Source organism: Centropristis striata, chromosome 13 (genome assembly GCF_030273125.1).
Source record: "Centropristis striata isolate RG_2023a ecotype Rhode Island chromosome 13, C.striata_1.0, whole genome shotgun sequence".
In the NCBI taxonomy this organism is placed as follows: Eukaryota; Metazoa; Chordata; class Actinopteri; order Perciformes; family Serranidae; genus Centropristis; species Centropristis striata.
Window position 1 is genome coordinate 15,115,092 of NC_081529.1, and position 23,748 is coordinate 15,138,839.

General features: G+C 39.2%; 1 protein-coding gene across 2 annotated transcripts; it reads right to left on the reverse strand.

Moving 5' to 3' along the window:
- Positions 1 to 3,607: 3,607 nt before the first annotated feature.
- Positions 3,608 to 8,663, reverse strand: emc10 (ER membrane protein complex subunit 10). Of its 2 annotated transcripts, XM_059348175.1 has the most exons (8): positions 8,497 to 8,663; positions 8,298 to 8,364; positions 7,828 to 7,940; positions 7,415 to 7,528; positions 6,409 to 6,593; positions 5,967 to 6,060; positions 4,405 to 4,502; positions 3,608 to 3,930 (listed from the first exon to the last, which is right to left on the reverse strand). In XM_059348175.1, exons 1-7 carry the CDS (start codon positions 8,587 to 8,589, stop codon positions 4,416 to 4,418), a joined length of 753 nt encoding a protein of 250 aa, XP_059204158.1. In that variant the 5' UTR covers positions 8,590 to 8,663; the 3' UTR covers positions 3,608 to 3,930; positions 4,405 to 4,415. The 2 variants fall into 2 exon arrangements, with proteins under 2 accessions (XP_059204158.1, XP_059204157.1); XM_059348174.1 differs by lacking the exon at positions 4,405 to 4,502.
- Positions 8,664 to 23,748: the final 15,085 nt, after the last annotated feature.

A 23,748-nucleotide genomic window follows, 5' to 3' on the forward strand; every position in this document is an offset into this window, starting at 1 on the left:
AGTGGCCCCTGGAGGCCCCTGTGTAGAACCGCCACTGGCTGAAAGTAAAATAGCTGAGATTGTTGAGTTTTTAAAGTGGAGATGGTTCGTTTGTCGGGAAGCCTTTCACTACACGTTTAATCGTGGCTCACCGTGTCACTCTAATGATATTACGGCAGCTCTCTCTGGACAGAAGCAGAATTCTTTTCAAACTGAAGACTTTGTCATTCAGCTCATTTGAGCCCAACTCTCCTGTTTCCCTCAGCTGTTGTTAACACCATATTTCTCATGTTGTACAGCCGGACAGCACGAGGAGGCTACTGTTCTGAGAAAGGCCTGGCTGCTGATTGGACGAGGGCAGAGGCCACCGAAGTGTTGAAGCTCAGTGCTGAGCCTCCTCAAATAAGAGGATGTTCTTCACAGTTTGACACGGAGACTAAAAACAGCCAGGGGGACTGACCGACACAAGGAAGAGGATAAGTGATGCTGACACAGGGATTTTGGGACATTTTGAACCTGTGATCTCTCTTCCTGACTCATGATGATTAATACACAGAAAGGTGGCAGAACAATGAAGAGAAGACATTGATGTGCCAGTTGGCTCCCCAAAAATAGCTGTAGTCTGGATCTGAGGCAGACTGGTGCTCGCCCTTTAGTTTGGACAGGACCGTATGCTAGATGTTGTATCCAAGTAGCTCGCTTTTAGTCATCAATGTAAACAACAGCTTCCATCTTAAAAATATGAGGCTCAATTCCATTTTATATTCTTCATCTAAAAGGCTGTGATGAAACTGCCAACAAGCAGACTTGGCAGTCTTCTTGGGAGTCACTCAGGTGCTGCCGCTATCTAGTGAACAAATGACTTTCTTTGGAGAAAGTTACAATTTTAAGGGCAGTCTAGAGCAGCAGTGCTTGAAGTGAGCCGGTATTCACTGCGCTTTTACATTTTTCTCTTTAGTTTAGTGTGATTTTGTCTCGCACTTCTTAAAAGCTGCCAGAACTCTTCTGTGCCCTCTCTATATGAGGCTTTCTGGGTAATTTATAATCGGCCTAAACAAACTGCAGTGCTTGACTTTTATACATCATTTGAAGAAATGTCATGACGTTGCAGACCTGTCTGCTCCACTGAACTCAAACAAACTGTCTTCTGCTCTCTTCACTTCGAGGAGGAGCAACTGGAGCAGGACGTCAATCACTTCACAGTCATGAAAGAGAAATAAAAAACGCGTAGTGCGAGTACAGCATTTTCTCAGGAAGAGTTGGCAAGTGCTAACTGCTGTAAAGTGAAGTGAAGAAAAGAAGAAAGTATGAGCAGGTTTTGCCTGGTGCCTTGCTTCTGTGTTCTTAGTTTCTTAGTTACTTTATTTTGTTTTGGTCAGTTTGCATTTCTGTCCACAGTTTTAAAGCTGAGTTCATGGTTGGTGCGGACAGACTTAATGATGCATTCAGGTGCACCTTGTAAATACAGAAGAATTGATATTACATTATATTTTTATACCTTGAATTGTGGCCTGGTGTCTGTATTTTGTGTTTTCTTTTACATTAATAAAATAGTCATATGGTGCATTCAGAGGAATATAAGGAAAATACGTCTGTACATGCAGTTTATATGAACTGTATTTACCTACTGACTCCCACATCAGTTGGAGCTCAGTCAGACCCCCGACTGTATTAAAAGGGATTAAACAACTGAGTGGAGACTTTCCAGCTCAACTGTGGAAAACACACAGAAGTGGTTCTGGCTTCCTCCATCAGTGAGGAAAACCAGTCAACAAGCCTTTCTTTCTCCCTTTTACAGAATTTGGATTAAACCATATTAAAATACATGTTTAATTAATGTTACCTGCTGACTGCACCAGACTGCCTCCCTTCCTTCCTTCCAGTGATTCCAGCAGCACAGCGTGGGCCTCCAGCAGCGTGGTGTTAGCTCCCAGGAAGCAGGTGGAGCAGCGGGTGAAGCTGTTGCCTGCTGGTGGAGAGCCAACTACGGAGCTCTCCACATCCTGCTGTTCGAAGGCACCTCCGAAGCTGGATCTGAGCAGACAGGTCACCTAGAGGCATGTACGTGTTCAAAATAATAGCAGTCCAATGTGACTAACCAGATTAATCCAGGTTTTTAGTATATTTGATATTGCTACATATACATACATATTGCTTCATACATGCAAACAAGGTACCAGTAGGTGCAGTAGATTCTCAGAAAACCAACAAGACCCAGCATTCCTTAAATAGAGGCCACCTGATTCACACCTGTTTTTTCACAAAATTGATGACCTCACTGATTGAATGCCACACTGCTATTTTTTTAAACACACCCCTTTCAACTAATTGCCCAATTGCACAGCCTTAAGAGCTGCATATCATGAATGCTGGGTCTTGTTGGTTTTCTGAGAATCTACTGCACCTACTGGTACCTTGTTTGCCATGTAGCAATAAAAAATATATTAAAACCTGGATTAATCTGGTTAGTCACATTGGACTGCTATTATTTTGAACACTACTGTATATTGAATCGAGAGCGGTTAATAATCAGTAAAATGTCCTTGTAGCTACTTTAAAGTTTGAACAACCACCCTTTTATTTTGGCCAAAATGCCTGTTTGTGGCTTCATTTGAAAGGTAACAAATGTTTCTGAAAATGTGCATGTTTAGCATGTGGTGAAAATACATTACAATACAACTACATCAGTTCAAACATAGCTTGAAAACATTTTTGGTCCTCGTCTTTAACCCTGTAAGACCAAGTGTTGCAGAATTACAACAATTTTGGTTATCCCTTTTTTTTTTATATATATATATTTTTTTTTTGGTTCAACCACATTAAGATTATTATTATTATTCATGTTATATACTGGTTTGGGAAAAGCAAAACCCTGCAAATGAATCCTTAGTTCTCTATTGTTGTTCATGACAATGAGTGGAAATACAGGAGATTCTGCTCCCCATTAAGCCCAATGTTGCAATATTACAACATTTCCGTAAAAACTTACTAAAACATAACATTTTTGAAAACACTCCATTTTCACCCCAAAAGGCCTCCTACAACAACATCTGAATGATTGAAATTTTTTTTTTTTTGCATTTTTCTATATTTGGGTTTTACAGGGTTGTCATAATTAGATAGCAGTAATATATTTTATGCCAGAACTCTGCAAATACCTTCTAGATCTTGTCATCCACAGCTGTACTAAATCTCAGGCCTCTAAGCCTCATCTTATGGAAGAGCTAGGGAGTTTGAGGTGTTACTGGATAGACACAAAACTATACTATACAATGTGAATTAAGTTAAAGCTGAGGTATATGACAAGACTGCCTAAATTTTCATGACTTGCTTTATATTTTGTTTGGCTAATTAGAATATTTTCATCTAAAACAATAATTAAGGTCTTTTACAATATGGTGGTATTTGACACATATTCTCGCACAATCTGACCATTTTCCGGTGATATATATATATATATATATATATATCAAGTGTAAAGAGCTAGTGACTATTGTTTGTATATTTCATTTAGAGTTTTATATTACTATTACGTTACAAGTAAATCTGAGCCTCAGATTAAAACAGGAGTCGCGGCTGAGAACTAAGATTCTAAAACTCTTCAGTCTGAGTGACACAAAACAAAAGATCAAGTAATAAATACTTTATTTTCACATTAGTATTAAAAATGCAGTCATCTGCAGGGCACATTATCTCCTCTATGCTGTACAGCTTTAAGTTTTTTGTGTGTGTGGCAGACTTCAATAGCATTATATACAGCAGTTAAAAACTGTTCCAGGGAAATGTTGTTCAGGAAATGTTCACCAGGAAAAAACAAACAAAAAAAGAGAAGTGGTTGCGTTTTGATCATCGGCCTCCTCCGTTGGCTGCTCCACCTCCGGCTCCTCCCCCTGACTGGTCTTGAGCCCCAGACATCATGAGGAAGAGGACGAGAGGCACAATGTACATCCACTGGAGAGGACAAGAAGAAAAAAAAGGAACTAAATACAATAATATATTTTTTTAAAGACAACAAATTTAAAATGTGATCACAGAGATCAGTCCCAGATTGGTCATCCCAGGTTAGCTTCTATTTATTTTCTGAACAGAAGAAAAGTTAAAAGTGGGTGACAGAGTGAAGAAAAAAGAAGAAATCCAAGGGTCAACACCAAACACATGCTCAATATATTCACATATTTAAAATTAGAATTTAGGATTTCTTGATGGTTTAGCATAGAAGCCTTTTCATACAAAGAATCAAATTGTACATTTGTCAGTCTGAAATGTATTTGGCATTGCAGTTTGACACAAGGAGAGAGTGGAAAAGAGGGAATAAGTGGGAAACAAGGGTCTGGGTTTCAGTTAGTCTTGTTGCTTAAAAGTTAACTATATAAGTTGACAGAGGGGGAAGGAGGACAGAACAAACCACAAGTAAGAAAACAGTACTTCAGTGGGAATCAGCTCTGCTCTCTGCCTCCCCCTGCTGGGGGCTGTGCTGAGTTGCTGACCATGAGGAAGATTGCACCTCCCAGAATCAAATACCACTGGAACACAGCACAGCACCAAGTCAACACACTGTCACTGGATGCAGCACAGCACAGAGTCAACACAGGTCACTGAACACAGCACGATACACAAAGTGTACACAAAGTGATCAGAAGAAGAGCTCCGGTTCTCTGTGGGAATGTTTCAGAACACGGAGCCGACTCCAGCTGACAGCTCGAAATGTCAGAGGACAAACAAATCTCACCAGTGCGTTTAAAAAAAAGGACAGATTCTAATGTTTTACAGTTTAAAAGTGAACGCTGTGGGCAGATTAATGTTGGTGACCATGACAGCGAGGCAGCAGCAGCAGCACAGAGCCGGGCTTTGGCTGATGTGACAGCTGCCAAACAAACTCTGCTGCAGAGTTGGTTGATTTCTGCTTTTGCCGATCCGGTGTGGTGTATGAGCCTAAACCTGCATTATGACATGTTATGGCTAATTAAAAAGTAGCCTTACATCAGCGACCTGTGCAGACAGCCTCACAGCGCCAAATCTAACTTGTATTTACAGTGTTTTCACACACAGACTTTGGCTGCCCGCTAAGCTCCATTAACAGCAGCCAAGTTAAGCCTTTTTAATTTTTTTAAATGTTATATCCAAAATGTATTATCTCTCTCGCAGTCTCGCCCATGCACACTCTGCAGAGAAACAGAGAGACAGAGAGAAAGAAGTTCTCTATAATTACTTGTTATGTTACAGTTTTTGAATTACGTATACCAGTTGGGTTGGTTTTTGGCTTAATGTCAAAGTAATATCAAAATTAATGTAAAACAATTACATTGGAAAAATATATCGGCAATCAGCTGAGTGAAACTTTTTTTTTTTTTAATCTCCGAAGACCAAAGCTGCCAAATGAGCAGCAGCTCTCACAATACGGCCAGCAACAGAGAGAGTCAGAGGGGACAAAACAACCTGTCGAGTCAGCATATTATCACATCTAACCCAGCGAATCAAGGGTTTAATTCAACTACACCAGAGTTGGTGATAGTTGTTAAGGTGGAAAGACTCATCAAGACTGTTTTATTAAGTTTATTTAATTTGTGTTGAGTTTGAATGAAGTGGGTATTTTAAAGATGCGTTAACAAGGCAATTAGACTAGTCTTAGGGTAAAGAAGCCATTCGATCGAGCCGCAGATGTTAAATTAGAAGTGACGCATTTCACACGAGTGTGGGTTTCTTCTTTGATAAACGAGAAAGTGTAAAGAAGGAGATCAAACAAAAGAAGTGCAACCATTCCTTATTTTATGCCACAAATAAAACAGATCAAAATTAAAATCTTGCATGATAGTAATAATGTTGGTCTGATGGAGAGAATACAATGATGAGCTTAATAAGCTGTTTCATGTATCCATTAACCATATTGGCCATTATGAAATAATCAGAGCCCAATTACTGAAGGCAGAGAATATATCTTTAGAGACAGCCTGCCGGCCTTATCAGCACTTTTCAGTATGAGTACTTACATATTTAGCAAAGAAAGATTTCTGCTCCTGTGGATTCTTCCCTTTCTTCTCCGATTCCATTTCCATTCGTTCGAGGAACAGAGCCGTCTCAGGTCTGGAAGAAAGTTGGCAATTAGTTTTCAAACAAACCCCCAAAACAGAAAGTGTATCAGAAAGGCAGAGGAGAGCAGGGGGACTCGCTCTACCTATGGGGAAAGATGTAAAGCTGCTCCACTCAGGCAAACAGAACTGACTCAAAGACTTCTGAGAAGGCTACCCACGAGGATTTCACTAATGCACAGACAGCTACAGATTTAGATGCACGCAAAGAGCCATCAAAAGTATTCAAGAAGTATCAAGCGGTCCAGTTTTTAGATGGAAGAAAACCAAAAGAGGGAACTGGCAGCTAGAAAAATGAAAAAAAAAAAAAAATTATTTAACAAATACATCGTTTGGGACTGACCCCGGTGCGTTGACAGGCGCCATGATGCTGAGCGTGGTGTTAAAGACCTCAAGATCAACTTCATCTTCAACCTCAGTGCCTCTGCAGGCGCCAGGGAGCGTCACTATGGAGACACCGATGAGGTACCCAGAGACGTCAGTGTGGAGGGAGATGATGTCGCTCAGATGGGACTCAACCATGGCACACTGAAGATCAGAGCAGAATAAAGGTTCACGTCAGAGTTACAACCATATTAATCAGCTAGCATCAACCACATTTATATCACATGATGGATAAGATCAACAAAACACTAATTTTAGAGTGACCTCAATCCGAATGAACTCCGTTTAGATAGTTCAGATTCCACACTGGTCTGAATTAATTTCTACTCTTGCTTATCCCTAATTTAAGAGCAAATATTTTAGTTATCTAGCGACACACTGCATATAATCCAGTGGAAACATTGACTTTTTCCAAAGAAAATCTTTTTTAAGCATCTAAATGTTATGGCAGTGAAAAAGGCTAAAATATTATATCTTCATTTTCCAGCAGAGTGGGAAATTGTCTTTGGCTGACCAAAACATAAATGACAGTAGGTTCAGTGAAGAAATAATTATCATCAGATCAAGCAAACATACTTTTAACAATTCAAAATCTCCCCTCTAGCAGTAATGTATATATGGAGAAATATATTTTCCTAAAGTTCCTCAAAAATCTGTGACAAATGTAGGTATCCAGTCAGTAATGGTAGTTCTGCCTTTATAAACAAAAGTAACTTTGCTTTGACATAACCAATAATTCATTAAACCATTTAAAATAATGCAATAGCTTTTACATTAAGGCACTGAGACTACAAACTCGTAAACTAACAAAAAAAAACAAACAAATTTAAATATTAAAGTAAAAACAACATCGAGAAAAATTACAGTAAACTAAATATGACATCAAAACACTTAATACGGCTTTACTGTGGAATTTAAAGTTTTACCGAACATTATTTTCCAGTGAAAGTAAATGAAATACATACGGCTCTGACGAACGCTGTGAGGTAACCATCCATCTGCCGCTCTGTCTGCCTGTCTGCCTGCAGGAAAACACGAGGGACTCTGATTCTGTACAGCCCGTCCACCGCAGCCACTTCCTGAAGTTCAAGACAAACAAGAGAAGTTAGAGTTGCATCCTTTCGTATGACCCCTAGTTTTCTGAGCAAATATATTACATATATTACACAAAATTAAGTTATCAATGCTCTTTTTAAATTTGCAATGAGCTTTTCGCTTCAGCCTTTTGGTCCGTGGTTTTCAATGAGACAAAATGTGTCCAAAACGAGCTTACATTTGTTTTTGAAAGGTCTCTGTGTGGTTTTGGTAAGCAGAATCTTGGATACAACTACCTTCTGTTCTCGTCAGTCCAAATCATTTAAATCGCATCATGTCTCACCTTCAGTTTGGTTCTGTCCTCCTCTGACAGCTGGCTCTGACTTAGGGACACTGAAGGCTCCCTTCCAGCCTTCAACACCAATGCTCCGCGCACTCTAAACTTTGCTACATCATCTGAAACAAGGAGGACAACAGGCAGTAAAAACAGAACAGATTGCATGAATGAATAACTTAATATACTGTATATAATGGAAATGTAATATTAATACAGTTTACTATACATGCCGAATTTCATAGAACACATTGGCAGTTCTGAAAAACTAAACTGACATTGAACCACGTGTATTAATTTATCGAAACATGACAAAATATTTCCCCAACAGTTTTTTGAACGGAGTTTGGCGTTTACTCCATTTGTCTCCGTTCAGACATGACCTAAAGCTGGTAGCAAAAGACTGCTTAGTTAGCCTAAGACCATTAGCAGTACCGTGCTATACAACATAATTAAACAATAATAGAAATATTTCTCACCAACTTCAAAAGAGTGTTCAAGGGGTACGGAGAAACCGCTGAATTCTGTGTCCATGACATCTCCGACCTGATGATAAAAATAAAGAAATATAGCGACCGTTAGCATTCAAAGCTAATGCTAATACCAAAGCTAACAGGTGCAGCTTCCACCTCATCGCAGTCAAATGCTAAGGTCGAATTATTAAAATGTCACACTTACCCTTCTACCGTTATTACAAAATACGAAATCCGTACATACGGCAAACAAAACAGTGAAAACAACTGCAATTTTGAACGGTAGTGAACGAGCCATTTTGACAGAAATAGGCACCGGAAGACGGTTTGCAGCGTTCTACAACAACATCAGCACTTCCGGTATGTTTTATTTTTCATAATAAAAGCATCTAAAATACGTGATATGCATTTTTTTAAATTTTCATCAGAAGTTGTATAATGTTCATTATGAGGTCTAGTTAAATTAGATTAAATTCAACTTTAATGTCATTGCAAATAGGTACTAAAAAAGGAAAATGTAGTTCAGCAGCTTATCAGAAATGCAACAATAACAAAAACAAAACAACATTAACGTACAGAATATACAGAATAAAATATATCATAAATATAATGTGAAAAAACAGTAAGGGAATGAATGCACTAGATATACTGTATAAAGTAAAATCAGTATGAACAGTATTAACAATGGTATATATACAGTAGAGCACATTAAGCAGTGCACATAACTGTAAAGAAAATATAGCAGGAAGTGTAAGTACAAGTAAAGCTAACTATACAAAATCATTACTGGTTCTTAAATTCCTGACATTTAAGATAATTTTTAAAATTTCAAAAAAGCTGTTTGTTTTGAGAGTGGGTTCACTGCTGCAACCCAGCCGTCACATACTCACAGTTAATTTGTGCATCCTGAGCTATTTAAGGTGTATGCTGACCTACTTTGAGGCGCATGTTGTTTATGCATACCTCTCAATATATATCAACTTATTTCACTTTTCACTTTTGTTGGTGTCTGAGCATGTCAAGTGCTGTCATCTGCTGCTGCTGCTGCTGCTGCTGCACAGAAACAGAATTTAGTCTTTGAATTAGTATTTTTAGCATTTTGGTATTTACAGTAGTTTCCTTGTCTGTTGACAGAATGCAACTAATGAACCAGGTTTGTATGCGTGCTGCTGTCTTGTATCGTGTCAGCGGCAATTTGTTTTTCCTCTTGCCGAATTAAAGAGGTTCTGATTTCTATTTTGGGCTGTCTAAATTTCAGCTTAGTGGTGCCCTATTTTATGGCTTTACCAAAGAATGATAAAAAGACAAGTGGCGATGTCGAGCGCACACTCAACTAATGTGTTTTAATATTTTTGGCCTAATATGATTATTAGGTTTTTGGACAGCTAGCCATCTCTTTAATATCCATCTATCCATGCATCCATCCATTGTCCTCCACTTATCTGTCAGTCCAAATACAATTTAAGCACACATTTCACTTTCCTTGACATAACAAAGCAGGTGAACTAAATATAATCCAGACCTGTTGTGAACATCCATCACCCCTTGATTCTGGGTGCACTGACACATCCAGGACCAGCAGAGGCTGCTAACAGACCAGTAAAGACCCTCAACCTCCCTCTCACCCCACCCCTCTGCAAAGGCCTCTAAAAGTGCCATTTTATCAGCTGAATAATACATATTTATGTCCTGTGATGAAGAGGGCTGTTTGTGTTTTTAAATTCTTTAGTCAGCATTCTATGTTCTCCCTCAGCCCGGGTTTTATTTACCTAAATGTGCTTTTAAGGAGTAAATCTGTACCGAGTCACACAGAGCAGAGAAGTGCAGTTGCACTTATCTCAAGACCAAGATCGGCATCTTGTACGCATATTGTGTCTAAATCCAGCTGGGATGGAACTGCTCAAATGTTGGTTGTTATCACTGGGGAACTATGACCACGAGTGGGCGGAGGAAATACTTGGTTAGTAGCGGCTGTAAATCTGGAGAAGAGGATTGCAGCAGCTGTTTGATCTCTTGCCTCTGACTCCAGAAACTTGTCTGAGTTGTTTAACATGGTACTGTACGCAAATGTGTCAGAGAAGCTTGTAATGTAAGCAGGCTTCTTCTAGTGGCCTCAGGCTATAAAATGTTGACCATGTAATCGCAGTGTCCCTGGTTTGAGTCCAGCCAGGAACTCTCCACTCATTTCTTGTTGTTTCTGCTCCAGTTGAATGAACACAAATATACCAGGAAATAAAAAACAATATTGGCTCATACAGTATATTGATTGCTTTGCTGTTTGTCGATGGAAGAATGCATTTCAATTAGGGCTGCATGATTCATCTAAATGTTATAGAAATCGTACTACGGACTGCAATATCCAAATTGCAGGAGGTGTAATATTTGTTAAAGGCCAAATGTTTTTGAAATATCGTTCAGAATTAAAGCAGCAATAAGAAACTCTCTGTTTGTGTTCAATTTGGTGGCGTCTGTGGAGAAAAGCCCAGAACTTACACGAGCATCAATCAATATCCTTTATTTAACCAGGTCAAAAAGACTTAATGAGATTTAAAATCTCTTTTTCAAGAGTGAACTGGCCAAGACAAAAGTAAAATAGTTATGCCAAACACACAAGACACAAATAAAACACAGTCACACACTACAAGAAAAACAAGATGGATTACATGATTAAACAGTGCACTGTCTTTTAAAACTGACTTGGGTTCCCCCAGAGTTACAAGATGTGTCAATTTCAATTTCAATTTGCACATTGTTCCAGGTAGACGGGGCAGAAAATTTAAAAGCCTTTTTGCCCAGTTCAGTTCTGACTCTCGGGATCAGACTACCATTAGAGAAATTCACATTTTGCAGCAGCAGGGTCTGACAGTCACCTCGCTGGTTCTGGTTCTTCCATGTCTGTCTTCCCTCCACTTGGCCCAGCTAGATGGTGTCGGCCTCCAGCGGCATGGTGTCAGTGTTGGCTCTCAGGAAGCAAAAAAAAAGCTCCGGGACGAAGCTCTGCTGCTAGCACACAGAAGCTTTGAGTGCAGTTCAAAGATCGCAGGTGGAGAATCTGGATGTTGGATTTCTTTGGACATCTTAATAGAAATAGCCAATGGTCACTGATGGTCTCATTTGTTAAAATAGGTCATATAGATCACACAATATTAAAATGAGAGTATTAACAACCAGTTAAAAGTTCCTTATAGATGCTTGAAATATTATGCTCAGTCTTCAAACTGCTTTCTGCAGACTTTAGAAAAGATCTTTGTTCGGTACGGATCCTCGAAAAAAAAAAATCATACCATGATTATTTTAAAATAGTTTACACTGAAAATGGGATTTAAAAATAATAATTTCATCCATTTCCACAACTGCAATATCAGTCAATTCATTCCTAATTAGACATTTTTCCCAAATTGTTCAGCAATAATTTGACTGCCAATTTCATTTGTTGAGCTCTCTGGCATCTCTAAATGAAACATAAACGACTGGAAGTCAATGCATCTCCAGGTTTCTGGGTATTTAGAGCTGCCCATGTGTGATCAGATCAAGATGCCCTTTAGTTCTCCACTAGATAATGTGTTGTGACAATGTGAAAGTCCTGCAAAGTGTTCTCCTCGTTTTATGGCAGCGACTCAGGCTGGCTTTGTTTGCAGCGTTCCCTGAGCTAAACAGGTTTGATAGGCATGGGATTCAAAATGTGGCACCTCCACCAGAATTTATGGACCGTTGTTCTACTTTTCCGGGTCTGCGTGCCATGGATCCTGGCTCCAGTTACTAATTTAACTAGGTTTGCAGTTGCCAAATCCCTGTTTAACAGTCCAAGAGTCAACTGAGGGACAGAATGTCTGTGACTCCACTTATCTGGGGTTGTGGCCAGAACAGCCCCAAAACTTAAAAGTGTCAAAGCAGAGAGAAAAGAGAAGCAGCAGCAGCAGGTTTCTGCCAAATGTGATTGATGTGATTTATTTCTCAATGCTTATTCCTGGCTGAGGAGTTCTGCTGACATGCAAGAAAACCTCTGTGGATACAAGTGAAAGGCATCCATCATTTTTAACTTCAACATTTATGCATCAAAGTGCTGAAAAGAAGTTTTGAATCCAGTTTTAATCCGTTAAAGTTTAGAGTATCAAGAAGTCAAGACTTGATGTGCTGAATTACTTCGTTGGAGGGTTTTGCACCTTCTCCGCTGTAACTTCTCGTTTACATTAGAGGCAGTGACAAAAATATCAAACACGTTTCACAATGATGGGAATGACTTCAAAGAGGGCTAAAACACGGGCACAAAAACACCTTTCCACGTGTGCTGAAGGTCTTGTTCTAGCTCCAGACACTAGAGGTGAAGAGAAACATCATTATCTTTATCTGTTCCACCAACAGGTTATTTTAAAAGGGCAAATGCTATATTTTTTAATTTAATATTAATTGCCAATGCAGTTGTTGCGCCTTCAAAAAATGTGGCATATTTTCTTTTTTTCCCAACATATTTACACATCCTTGTCCCGCGCTTTTAATTTCTCTCTTGCTCTACTTTTATTTTCAATTAAACTTAAAAAAAAAACATGTTTAACATTGAAAATAGAAACTTTTTACACTAAAGAGACAGAAAAATATTCTTCAGTTGAAGGAAAGAGTTGTAAATACAAAAGATACTGCGTTTGAATTCATTTCTATTTAGACTATTTTATTAATTCATTCATTATCCTATACCGCTCATCTGCACTCGGGTTGCGGGGGGTTGGAGCTGATCCCAGCTGACATTGGGCGAGAGGACAGGTTGCCAGACTATCGCAGGGCAGACACATAGAGAGAACATGCAAACTTGACCCTCTTGCTGTGAGGCAAGAGTGCTAAGCACTACACCACCATCTAGCCCTAGACTATTTTTTTTTTTCTGGCCATTTCCGGCATACTTTGATAGTGATAGAGATACAGATTGAAAGGAGGAGACAGAGGTGAAGACCTGCAGGATTCAAACCCAGACCGCCTGCTTTGCTACGACTAAGTCTGAGTGTTATCCACTCTACCGGTGAGACACCGGGACGCTCTACACTGTAATAAATTATTCTGTAGTAATTTAATTTTACTTAATATATTTGATAAAATGTATTAAATATAAATGTGTCCTTGATTTTGAGGCAGTTGTTTAAGTAACTTTAATATAAAATGTTTTGAGATAGAATCTACTTATTTTGGTCACATTAAATATAATCTTTATGTGTATGTAATTCTAAATCAAGAGAATTTTGAATGAATCCAACACAATAGAATTAGTCTGTTTCTAATTGACAGGCACTTCCAGTTAAGTTGTTATTAACTCAACTTGTAACGTAGTTGGATTTAATAAATAATATTGCGTGCAATCTGTTGCCTCAATTTTATTGAGTAGCTATTGTTTATCTTTTTTTGACAGTGTAGACTGGATTTTAAATGGAAGAAATGAACATGCATGCACCAGATAAAAGCTACAATCAAAAAACTACAGGTTCTAAGATTTGTATTGATGTATAGGTTGAGCTGCCACACCAGGCTACTGTCTCACTACTACAACACATGATGCCTCCTACTGGATGCAAGAGTTTGTCTGATTGATAGCTGGGAAACAGTGAGACGTGGGTCCACCCACAACCCATCAGGTCCGGTTTTACAAAGCAGAGTAATTTATGAACTAACAGAAACTTTCCTTCTGTGTAGTAATCTGTTTTCAATAAGGTACAATAAATGATTGAAATCAAAGTCTTATATTGCACGGGCATTTTTATCTTGAGGCCGTCCACAATTATATGATTTTTTGATGGTGATACACAGACCTGTCAATCATGCTTTTTTCCTGGATAATAAAGAGTAACATGTTTTCATTGCATTATTTGTGCTTTCAGGAATAATGCATTTGAATTTGGGTCCCCACTTGACACAAAAAATACTAGATCTATCTTTAACTACATGAAATATTCTGCAGCGTCCCGGTGGCTCACTGTTTACCACTAAGGAGTCCTTAGCTGTCAATAAACCATGAAAAATGCCAGTAAAATAACATTAATAAATTACATAAAATACCATGTCCTCTTAATACTCTGTCAACAGTAACAAATAATAATAAAAACTAAAAGAAGCTGATGGAAGCAGCAGGTTTTCTCAGATTTTAATCATTAAAATACCTTTGTTTTGGGTATGTTTTGTGATGTTTTCAACACATCCTGAGTGTCTGTGTGTTTTTGTCCTGCTCAGTTTTCAGGTGGGGGTGCTGTGTGCGGAGCATATGGTGACTGAGACATGTGATTCCCCCGGGCTCTGCCTTTGAAACTATGCAGCCTGGACAGTATCTATTCCCCCTTTACTGGGACAGCCCATTACTCTCTGTCACCGCCCTAAACAACGGTGTCACCTTACTATTCTTAGTCAAATATGAAAGCATGTATATTTATATGAAACGAGAAGAGGACTTTCACTGTGAAGGAAGACACTGTCACGTCCTGTCTGCATGTGTCCTCTTAAAAAATGGAGCATTGTGAAAAATGAGAACAAAAGTCAACAAAATGTTTTGAAACAAATGGTATGGTTTCTTTCTATACCTCGAAGAAATTCCATATACTCTGTCCCATGCCCGCCCCAAGGTTCTTAAGATCTGGGGATCCTTTAACCTGCATCCGCAGATTCATTCAAGTCTTGAAGTTCCTGTTTGATATCCAAGGGGCTATCAAAAATCTCTATCTGTTCCATTTTGTGTTTAGTGGGAGAGGTGTCAACATGGGAACTAATTGTATTGGAATTTATTGTGTCAAAGAGTCATGCTTTAATCAGCCAGAACTTCAGTTTTCTGGCTTTTGTCTCTGGCCTTCCTTCACCTTACTTGTTTTTGGTTCCATTAACTTGATTTCTGATCCTCAGCTCACTTGTGGACATTTCAGTCTGGCACGCATATATGTTTTTAAAAGAAATCTAAAACAATAATTACAACACTTACTATATCAATTAGGGCCTCACGGTGTAGTGGTTAGCACCCTTGCCTCACTGCAAGGCCCGGCCTGCAGCTCTTCTGTGTAGAGTTTGCATGTTCTCCCGTGTCAGCGTGGGTTCTCACCGGGTACTCCGGCTTCCTCCCACAGTCCAAAAACATGCACTTAGGTTTAATTGGTGACTCAAAATTGCCCGTAGGTGTGGATGAGAGTGGTTGTCTGCCTCTATGGCCTCGTTCAGACTGCCAGACAAAATCAGATTTTTAGCCCATCCAGATTGGAACTGGATGGCTCTTTTGAAGTCTGAACAGTCACAAATCACATGAAATCCAATTTTTGCAGACCGGATCGAAACCACCTTTGGGAGGTAGTTTCAGATCGCATTTGGACAGATGCGTCTCAGTCTGAACCACTCCAAACACTCAGATCGTTTTTGACTTTCTGTGACGTCACTCTACGCGGCACGTGTAGCGCGGGCAGCGTGGAGACGAGGTGTCCATCCGCCCGGTTTCTCCCCTGGTGCATCTGAGATGTTCTGCACCTCTACTGGACAGTGATAAGGCCAATATACTGTCCATCATGTTTGTTGTTCTTGTTCTTGTCACTGTCGCAATTATATGACGTCAGACGCTCTGACGCCGTTACTACAGCAACCTGTCAGATCAGTCAATAATGTGGCCCAGTCGGAACAGAGCCATATCCGATTTGGACACTTGCTAACTAAATAGTGTGGACAGTCAGCCCTAAAAATCGGATTTGAGTAGGAATCTGATTTGAATCAGATTCGCCTGCAGTCTGAACGTGGCCTATGTGTCAGCCCTGCGATAGTCTGGCAACCTGTCCAGAGTGTACCCCACCTCTCACCCAATCTCAGCTGGGATTGGCTCCAGCCCCCTGTGACCTGAGTGCGGATAAGCAGCTAAGGATAATGAATGAATGAATGAATGATTGGCACGCATATGTGTTTGTTTTGGTTCTACTCTGTTATTTCTATTTGCTTCTTTTAATGTCTTTGTGCTGTGAAATCTGAATAAATAATACATCTAAAAAACAATAATTACAATATCAATTACTGGAGCTGAGCAAAAATGATCAAGGTCAAGGCCCCAAACCCAGTGATATTCAGATATTTTACTCATGAAAAAGTAGCATTTCTACAGTGTAAAAAAACTCAAGTAAAAGACCTGCATTCAAATGTCTTACTTAAGTATGAGTACAAAAGTATTAACAGTAAAAGTACTCCTTAGAAAAAAATGGGGTAAAAGTATAACTAGGGCTGGGCAATTAATCAGAAATTAACTGAAATTAACTGCATTACGAACCTCTTGCCCATGACGATTATTTTAGCTAATTTTCTGATCTGCGACATGGAAGCAACATGCAGGAGAACTCAAACAGCACGCCTACTGACCAACTCGAGCAGCTTGTACCCAAAAATAATGCCATGTCCGTCATTTGGACACATTTTAGCTTTAGGGAAGATGACAAAAATAACTCAAATATACAGTTTGCAAGAAATGCAAGTTATTTAATTCCTACAGTTTGAGAGAAGTTGATTTCTACTTTAAAACTAAAATGTGACATTTTAATTTCAAACGATTTAATAACTGAGCATATTTACAGTTAGACATGTCAGTGAACTATGAGGGCAAAAAATAGGTAAAATAATCAATTACATTTTGATTTTGATTTGAGGTCATATTGCCCAGCCCTAAGAACAACATAGCACAACATGGAAAAAGTACATGTGCCTCAAAATTGTATTGAGTGTATCACTAAAATACTGAGAATTCTTGCCTTGCTTTTTGCTCCATATTGATGCATTATCTAGATTTTTTTATGGCAACCTGAATTTTGTCTGGTCAAAAATATTGGTTTATCCCAAAAATCCTGCCTAGTGACGGCCTCCATCTTGACACTGGTGTGTATCATTGACAGGAAAAAACGGCTGTGAAGGTGGAGAGGACCTGCTTTTAGTTGGCTTAACGTGCACTTCAGCGAGGCTTTACTAATGCAAGCGTTAAATAACTGTGGTGTCATCCTCTACAGCGGCTCACTGGATCCTGTAGGACACCTATAGTTAGTCTCTTATATCCACTTTAAATCCACAATGTATGAATGATTTCAAGTCATTCACAGGGTTTAGACACAGTCCGAATCAACACTGACAAGCTGCGGATGCATCACACAGACTTAATAAGGATAATTGACATTAAAACTCATGTAATGTAAAGAATATACAGTAAGTCGGACAGTCTCAAGGACCTTTTATGTCCTGTTCAAACAGCTCTCCATAATCTTCTCTGAGGGTATTTTGTTCTCCTTGAACATCTGAATCTCAAGTTGCACTTGCCTTAAATAGCCGTTCTTCAATCTCTGCCTCTCTTTCTGACTTAACTTCTCTCTCCCAAATTAAAGTCTCAAAGAATGTTTATTGTTATAGCCAAGGTTATGGTGGTCTGGGCAATTTGGGCGATGAGAAAAACGAGCGCAGAATTCACAAAAGGAACTGCTGCGTACAGGCGAGTGAACGGAAGTGGAAAGCTGCTTAACTGCATAATTTAACACTGATGTTTATAATGGCCATTTTTGATCTGCAATGCTATTTGGAGTGAAAGAAAGGAGGAATAAAGGCCACAGTGGTGCTCAGATCACTCACATGTGTACAATATTAATCATACTGTTTATTTATTCCACAACACATGCAGTAGGTTCTCAGCGTGAGACTGCATTTGTGTGTCTGTAGTCACGTCTGTGATGGGCTGAGGAGTTTAGACCTCTCCAAGAATGCATAAGGTCAGTGACCTCCTTCCGCTGTCTTTGACCTTGTTCCTCACATCCCTGCAGAGGGCTTCCAGTCCCATAAAATACACCGTGATGACAGCTATGGCTACTGGAGAACAAATGGGATTGTCAGAGCCTATAGGAACGCAAGGCTGCTGCTGCTGCTGCTGCTCTCATTTTCTCTCTCATCTTCTTCAGACAGGGACTGCATGGAAGTTATTAGGGTTGGGACCTTATTTTACTAAAAAACAACAACATCAATAAAAAAAGACCCTCCTAAGTCTTACTGATAATTGGTTTGGACATAGACAAATGTTGCAACAGCCTTTCTGCTAATTTCTCAACTCAATTCTGATTACAAGCTTCAAATTTTAATATATATTATAATATTAAGAATGGATATTAACACATAAATAATGGAATCATCAATCTGCTCTGTGTTTTTGAAGAAAGAGCTGCAAATGAGCAGTTTTCACCGCTGTCCAGTGGTACTACTAATATAAAATATATTATATTATGTATATAAAATATACTATATAATAGTACTAATGGCACACTGTAAAATTACTCCACTACAAGTAAAAGTCCTGCATTCAAAACTTATTTCAGTAAAAGTACAAAAGTATCAGCATCAAAATGTACTTAAAGTATCAAAAGTAAGAGTACTTGTTATGCAAAATGAATCCACCAGATTGTTTTATTTATTCCAATATATTATTGGATTATTTGTTTTTATGTTTTTATGTAAACAGTGTTTACTTTTCTCAAGGTTTGACTCATTTTAACTACTAAATAAACTGTTATGAGGTTAAATTAAAAAAAAAAAAAAAGGTCCCATCACTTTCAATTGATCATGTTTTTCATGTTAAATCTCAACCTGAAAAGTAACTAAAGCTGTCAGCTAAATGTAGTGGAGTAAAAAGTACAATATTTGGTTCAAAATTAAGCGGAGTAGAAGTATAAAGTTACATAAAATGGAAATTCTCAACTAAAGTACAAGTACCTCAAAATTGTACTAAAGTTGTGGTGAACATGCATTACAGTATAAAATGTAAACTCTGTGTCCAATGCATTTTTTGTTCACATATCTTTACACGATCCACTAGCTAGTCAATTCTGTGTGAGCACTGAAAAAATATCTGATGTTCATAAACAGCTCAAGCTCTGTGCAGTTAATGGGAAACAAAGTCAGGGGCTCAGACCGTGCCACATGAAAGTATTTCAGCCAAACAGCAATAGCAGCATTCAGTGCAAGGCTGTGGGAGCGAGAGGGATGGTAAAAACAGGATCGCTGGCGGGGGGTGTATTTGTTTGAGTGTTGAGTTCAAATGTCAGCAATCTTTCATCAAAATTGCTGACACCAGCTTTAACTTTCAACCCGTTGTATTGCAGAATAAAGTGAAGGAGAAACTGCTTGCTGGCTCTATGGAGAGATTGTGTTCAGCTCCAACTAATATATTAATACATGCAGAGTTGCTGGCTAACCAGAAATTAAAGGCCTGATGCAAAGACCTGTTTTTTTCCCTTTACATATGATCCATGGTGCCCAAAATGGTTTTGACATTATGATGCATCTTTAAGTCCTGCAAGAAAAGGATCTCCAAAAATGTCAGACCACCTTCTTTAACTCTGACCTCCCCCTCCCACTAGTAATTTTTCATGCAGTCCACTAGAAAGATATTTAAAGCAACTACAAGAAACTTTCATCTTGTGTTGATTTTGGCGCCCCCTGTGGACAAAAGCGCTAGTTTTTCCATGAGCTCCACTCCTGCTGCTGCAAAGATCTTGATCTATTTTGGAAGTGAGAGAAAAATGCAATGCAAATGCAAAATGCAAAACAAAATTTTTCTTTTTTTTGACAGCTGTTTTCTGGATGCATAGCAGTGAGGTAATCTATCTATATATGGTAAGATTACAACCCTGTCACTAGAATAAATGTTGGCATTTTATGATTCTGCAAACCACAGACAAACTGATTTTCATGTTTTGTTTCTGAAATACTGCAACCTGTTATTATCACAAGGTGATAGATACATTTTATTACAAAACTGGAGGAGGAAGAGAGCTAATTCAGGACGTGTTTTATATTTTTTTTATGAAATTCTCTCCATATGTAGAATGAGCAACAAAGGCAACAAGTTCTCCAACATAAACGGTACAGGAGGTTGTGTGTTAGTACCACAAATTATGCCACAAAGGCATGTATCGTGGATCGCGATTCATGGTATCTATGTACGAATCGCGGCTCGCGGTACAACGGCGTGTTCTAAAAATAGCACACACGTACGGCCCGCGGTTGTAAAAAAGGCTGCAGTTTCTGTGGACTTGTGTTGTGAAACCACAGACCTTCTCCAACATAAACGGTACAGGAGGTTGTGTGTTAGTACCACAAATTATGCCACGAAGGCATGTATCGTGGATCGCGATTCATGGAATCTATGTACGAATCGCGGCTCGCGGTACAACGGCGTGTTCTAAAAATAGCACACACGTACGGCCCGCGGTTGTAAAAAAGGCTGCAGTTTCTGTGGACTTGTGTTGTAAAACCACTGACCTTAAAAACTCATGGTAAGGCATTTTACAGTTGCGTAAAAAACGTAAGTTACGTTCAGAAACGTGATTCACTTAACTTAAAAATGGTTTTACTTTTATTTCACATGAGACACGAACCCCACTCTCCTGGGTAAAACTCCACTATTTGTTCGATCCACCACACCTGCCTGAAACTGAATGTGGGAATACGCCCATTTAGACTTTGGTTGACTATCAATCACCACTACGTCAGCAAGATGGCAGTGGATGCATTACAGTGGATGTCAAAATGCGGACGCATTGCTCATTTTTCGCTGCCTGTTCACACGACCTAAATAAATGTTGTTGACGGGAAAACAGACTTACAAAATTTGACTCATCTTTTCGCCAGTGCTCTACCTCTATCACTTTTACTTTCTTTTTTGTTCTTATGTCAATTCTTCTTCTTTTCCTCTTCACTGATCCTGCCATAGTATCAGCCATAACCACAAAATAAGACGTCAAAAATGAACCTGTCTAAAGGAGAATCTCCTTGTGCTAAAGTACAACTCACTGCCAAACTTTGGCTGGGAAAATGTAAACATCGGCCCTTCTAGTCTGCCTGCTGTAAAGAATAACTATATAGAAATAATGTTAATTGTCTCATTTGTTTATATTGGTCATACAAAGGCATCAGTATTACATCAAGACTGTTTTATAACCAGTTAAAAATTCCTTATAGCTGCTTTAACATGTCAGATTTTCCTTCTGGAGTTAAACAGGAAACATATGTGAGCACTTTGAGGCGCCGCTGCATCACTCCATCATATGTCAGTGAGTGCTGATTAGCATCCGTCAGTTCGTTAATGTTCTGGCTCCAGGGCTTAACGAGTTAATCAGCTGGCAGGTTTCCTTGAGGGCTGGACTTTTCTTTATGGCTCTGAAACACTTTTACCCCTCATGGTGTCTTCCCTCTGCTCCTCAGAGCTCTGCTGCTCCTGCCAAGGTTTCAAGTGACTGTCACTCTCTTCCTTTCTTGTTCCACTTGTTGGGGGGTGGGGGGGTGAAGTCATTACAAGTGGTCGTGTGTGTGTGTGTGTGTGTGTGTGAGGGGGGTTGTGGAGGTGATAAAAAGGGATGAAGGAGGAAATGCAGGCAGATCCACAGACAAGAAGGGAGGAAGACGTGTTCAGAGGAATCGTTATAAACAGACAGAGACATGCCTGAGCCCCAGAAGCCAGGTAAGCCGGTCCAACCTGTACGATTACAACACAACACTCAAAACAAAAAAATTAAGGCTGCTGATGCAGTTAATATTCAGATGGATAAGAAATTTAAAATAAAAACCTAATTTCAACCTATTCTTGATATAAAAGGCTTGATTTTGTTCAGACTGAAATTGCATTATGATCAATTAAATTTTTTCTAAGATCAATTTTTATTCAGTTTGTAATCCAGTCGTTATAAAGCAACACAAACATGAAACTTTTACTACTTCTAATATAGTCCGTATATCTCTAATTATATATCCCTTCGATGGCATGGTGACTCAAAGCTGTTAAACATGAGCATTACTCTGTAATCTGCGGTATGAGTTTTAGATTTTATTAGTTAGTGACAAGCTAATGTCTTCATCTACTCAGCCTCAGATTCTCTGTGTTGCTTTCTTATTTCCTGCCATTTATTTGAGAAATATTTGGCATGTTTAGTGAGTAAAAATACAATGAAGTTATTATTTATTTTATTTGATTAAATGTTACTCAGAAAGAAGTGTTTGAAAGAAAAAAATCTTAGATAGGGTGCCACAAAAAATAAGAATCTTTCATGCTCTTAGAGGGACAAATGTGTTGTGTGAGAGGGAATCCTCTCAGGTCCTGGAGGTTTATTAAGCTGAGGAAAGCTGACAGTAATGCCTGAAGGTTTAAGGTTATCACTGAAGAAATGTATTGCTGTGTGTAATTTTTTTGTGTGTAATTTATACACGAGTGGTTATTATTCATGTTTATATCATGCATAAGACTTGAACATGTGTGACCCAGTGCTGTAAAATGAACCCAATGAACCCAATGTATTGTGCTGCAAAGCCATACTGCTGATTTTTCATTTATGTTTTCAGTTTCTGTTAAGCTAAAGTGATGAAAAAGTTTAAATCGATGAAATTGGAGTTTTATTAATTTTATGAAATGTCAAACAGGGTGTGCAAAAAAAATGTAACACCTCGTTTGATCACTGACAGGTCCTGTCACTGCACCGTAATCGACACATGTGAGATTCCAGCAGCATAGCATAACGGAGCCATATGTGCCGTAGATGCAGCACTGTAATATGCGACATTAAACTGTGCAGTCATGTCGTAATGTTTGTGTCAGTCTGAAAAATGCTCTGCTGCCTTTGTCAACTGTGACCTCAAAGCACCGTAAATCAGCTGTTCGCTTGAAACCTGAGAAACGAATGCATGCATGAGGAGAGCGGGGAATGAAGGCAGGAGCAGAGGAGGAGGTAACAGATAAAAGCCCAGAGATGAGCGGGATGATTTGTTAGAGGGACCTCTGCCAAGTCAGGTGTAACTACCTTGCGTCGTATCTCTGCACCTCAGACACCTAATCTATCTGACCCTGATTGCCTCCCTCATTCTGTTACGCTGTCTCCTCCGCTGGCATCCATCTCCCCTCGCCGATCTGCAGGAAGTTCAGCATATCGCTGTTATTGTGAGGAAAAAGTCAGAACTCCTTTTTTCTTGTGGATTTCACATTTCTCGAGGTGTCACATTCTCTGTTGTGATCTTTTCTGCTTATTTCAAACTCCAGCAGATAAAATCAAAAATACATTCTGTATAAACAAAAAAGGTGTCCTTCTCAGTTCCTGCTGGAGACACGTCGAGGTGTTGACGTGTGATAAAAGACATTCATTTGATGGACCTGAAATCTCTCCCCTCCAGAGCACTTCATACCCTTTCCCTTTTTATTCTCCATCAGGCAGTAATTCCATCCCCACATTTCTTTATATCTCACCAATGTGTTGCCGATCCAGCGTCTTGACATCACACATATCGTGTTCCTGCCACCACATTAGTACCTTCTCTCAGGCTCCTCTTGTTCTTGTGTTTCCACCCATCCCAAATTGTTGCCCCTCTCTTGAACTTCGTCACACTCTGGAGCCCCTCTGCCCCTGTCTATCAGCTGGTTACGGCTCATGTGACTGCACCCCATGGCGTCTTGCTCATC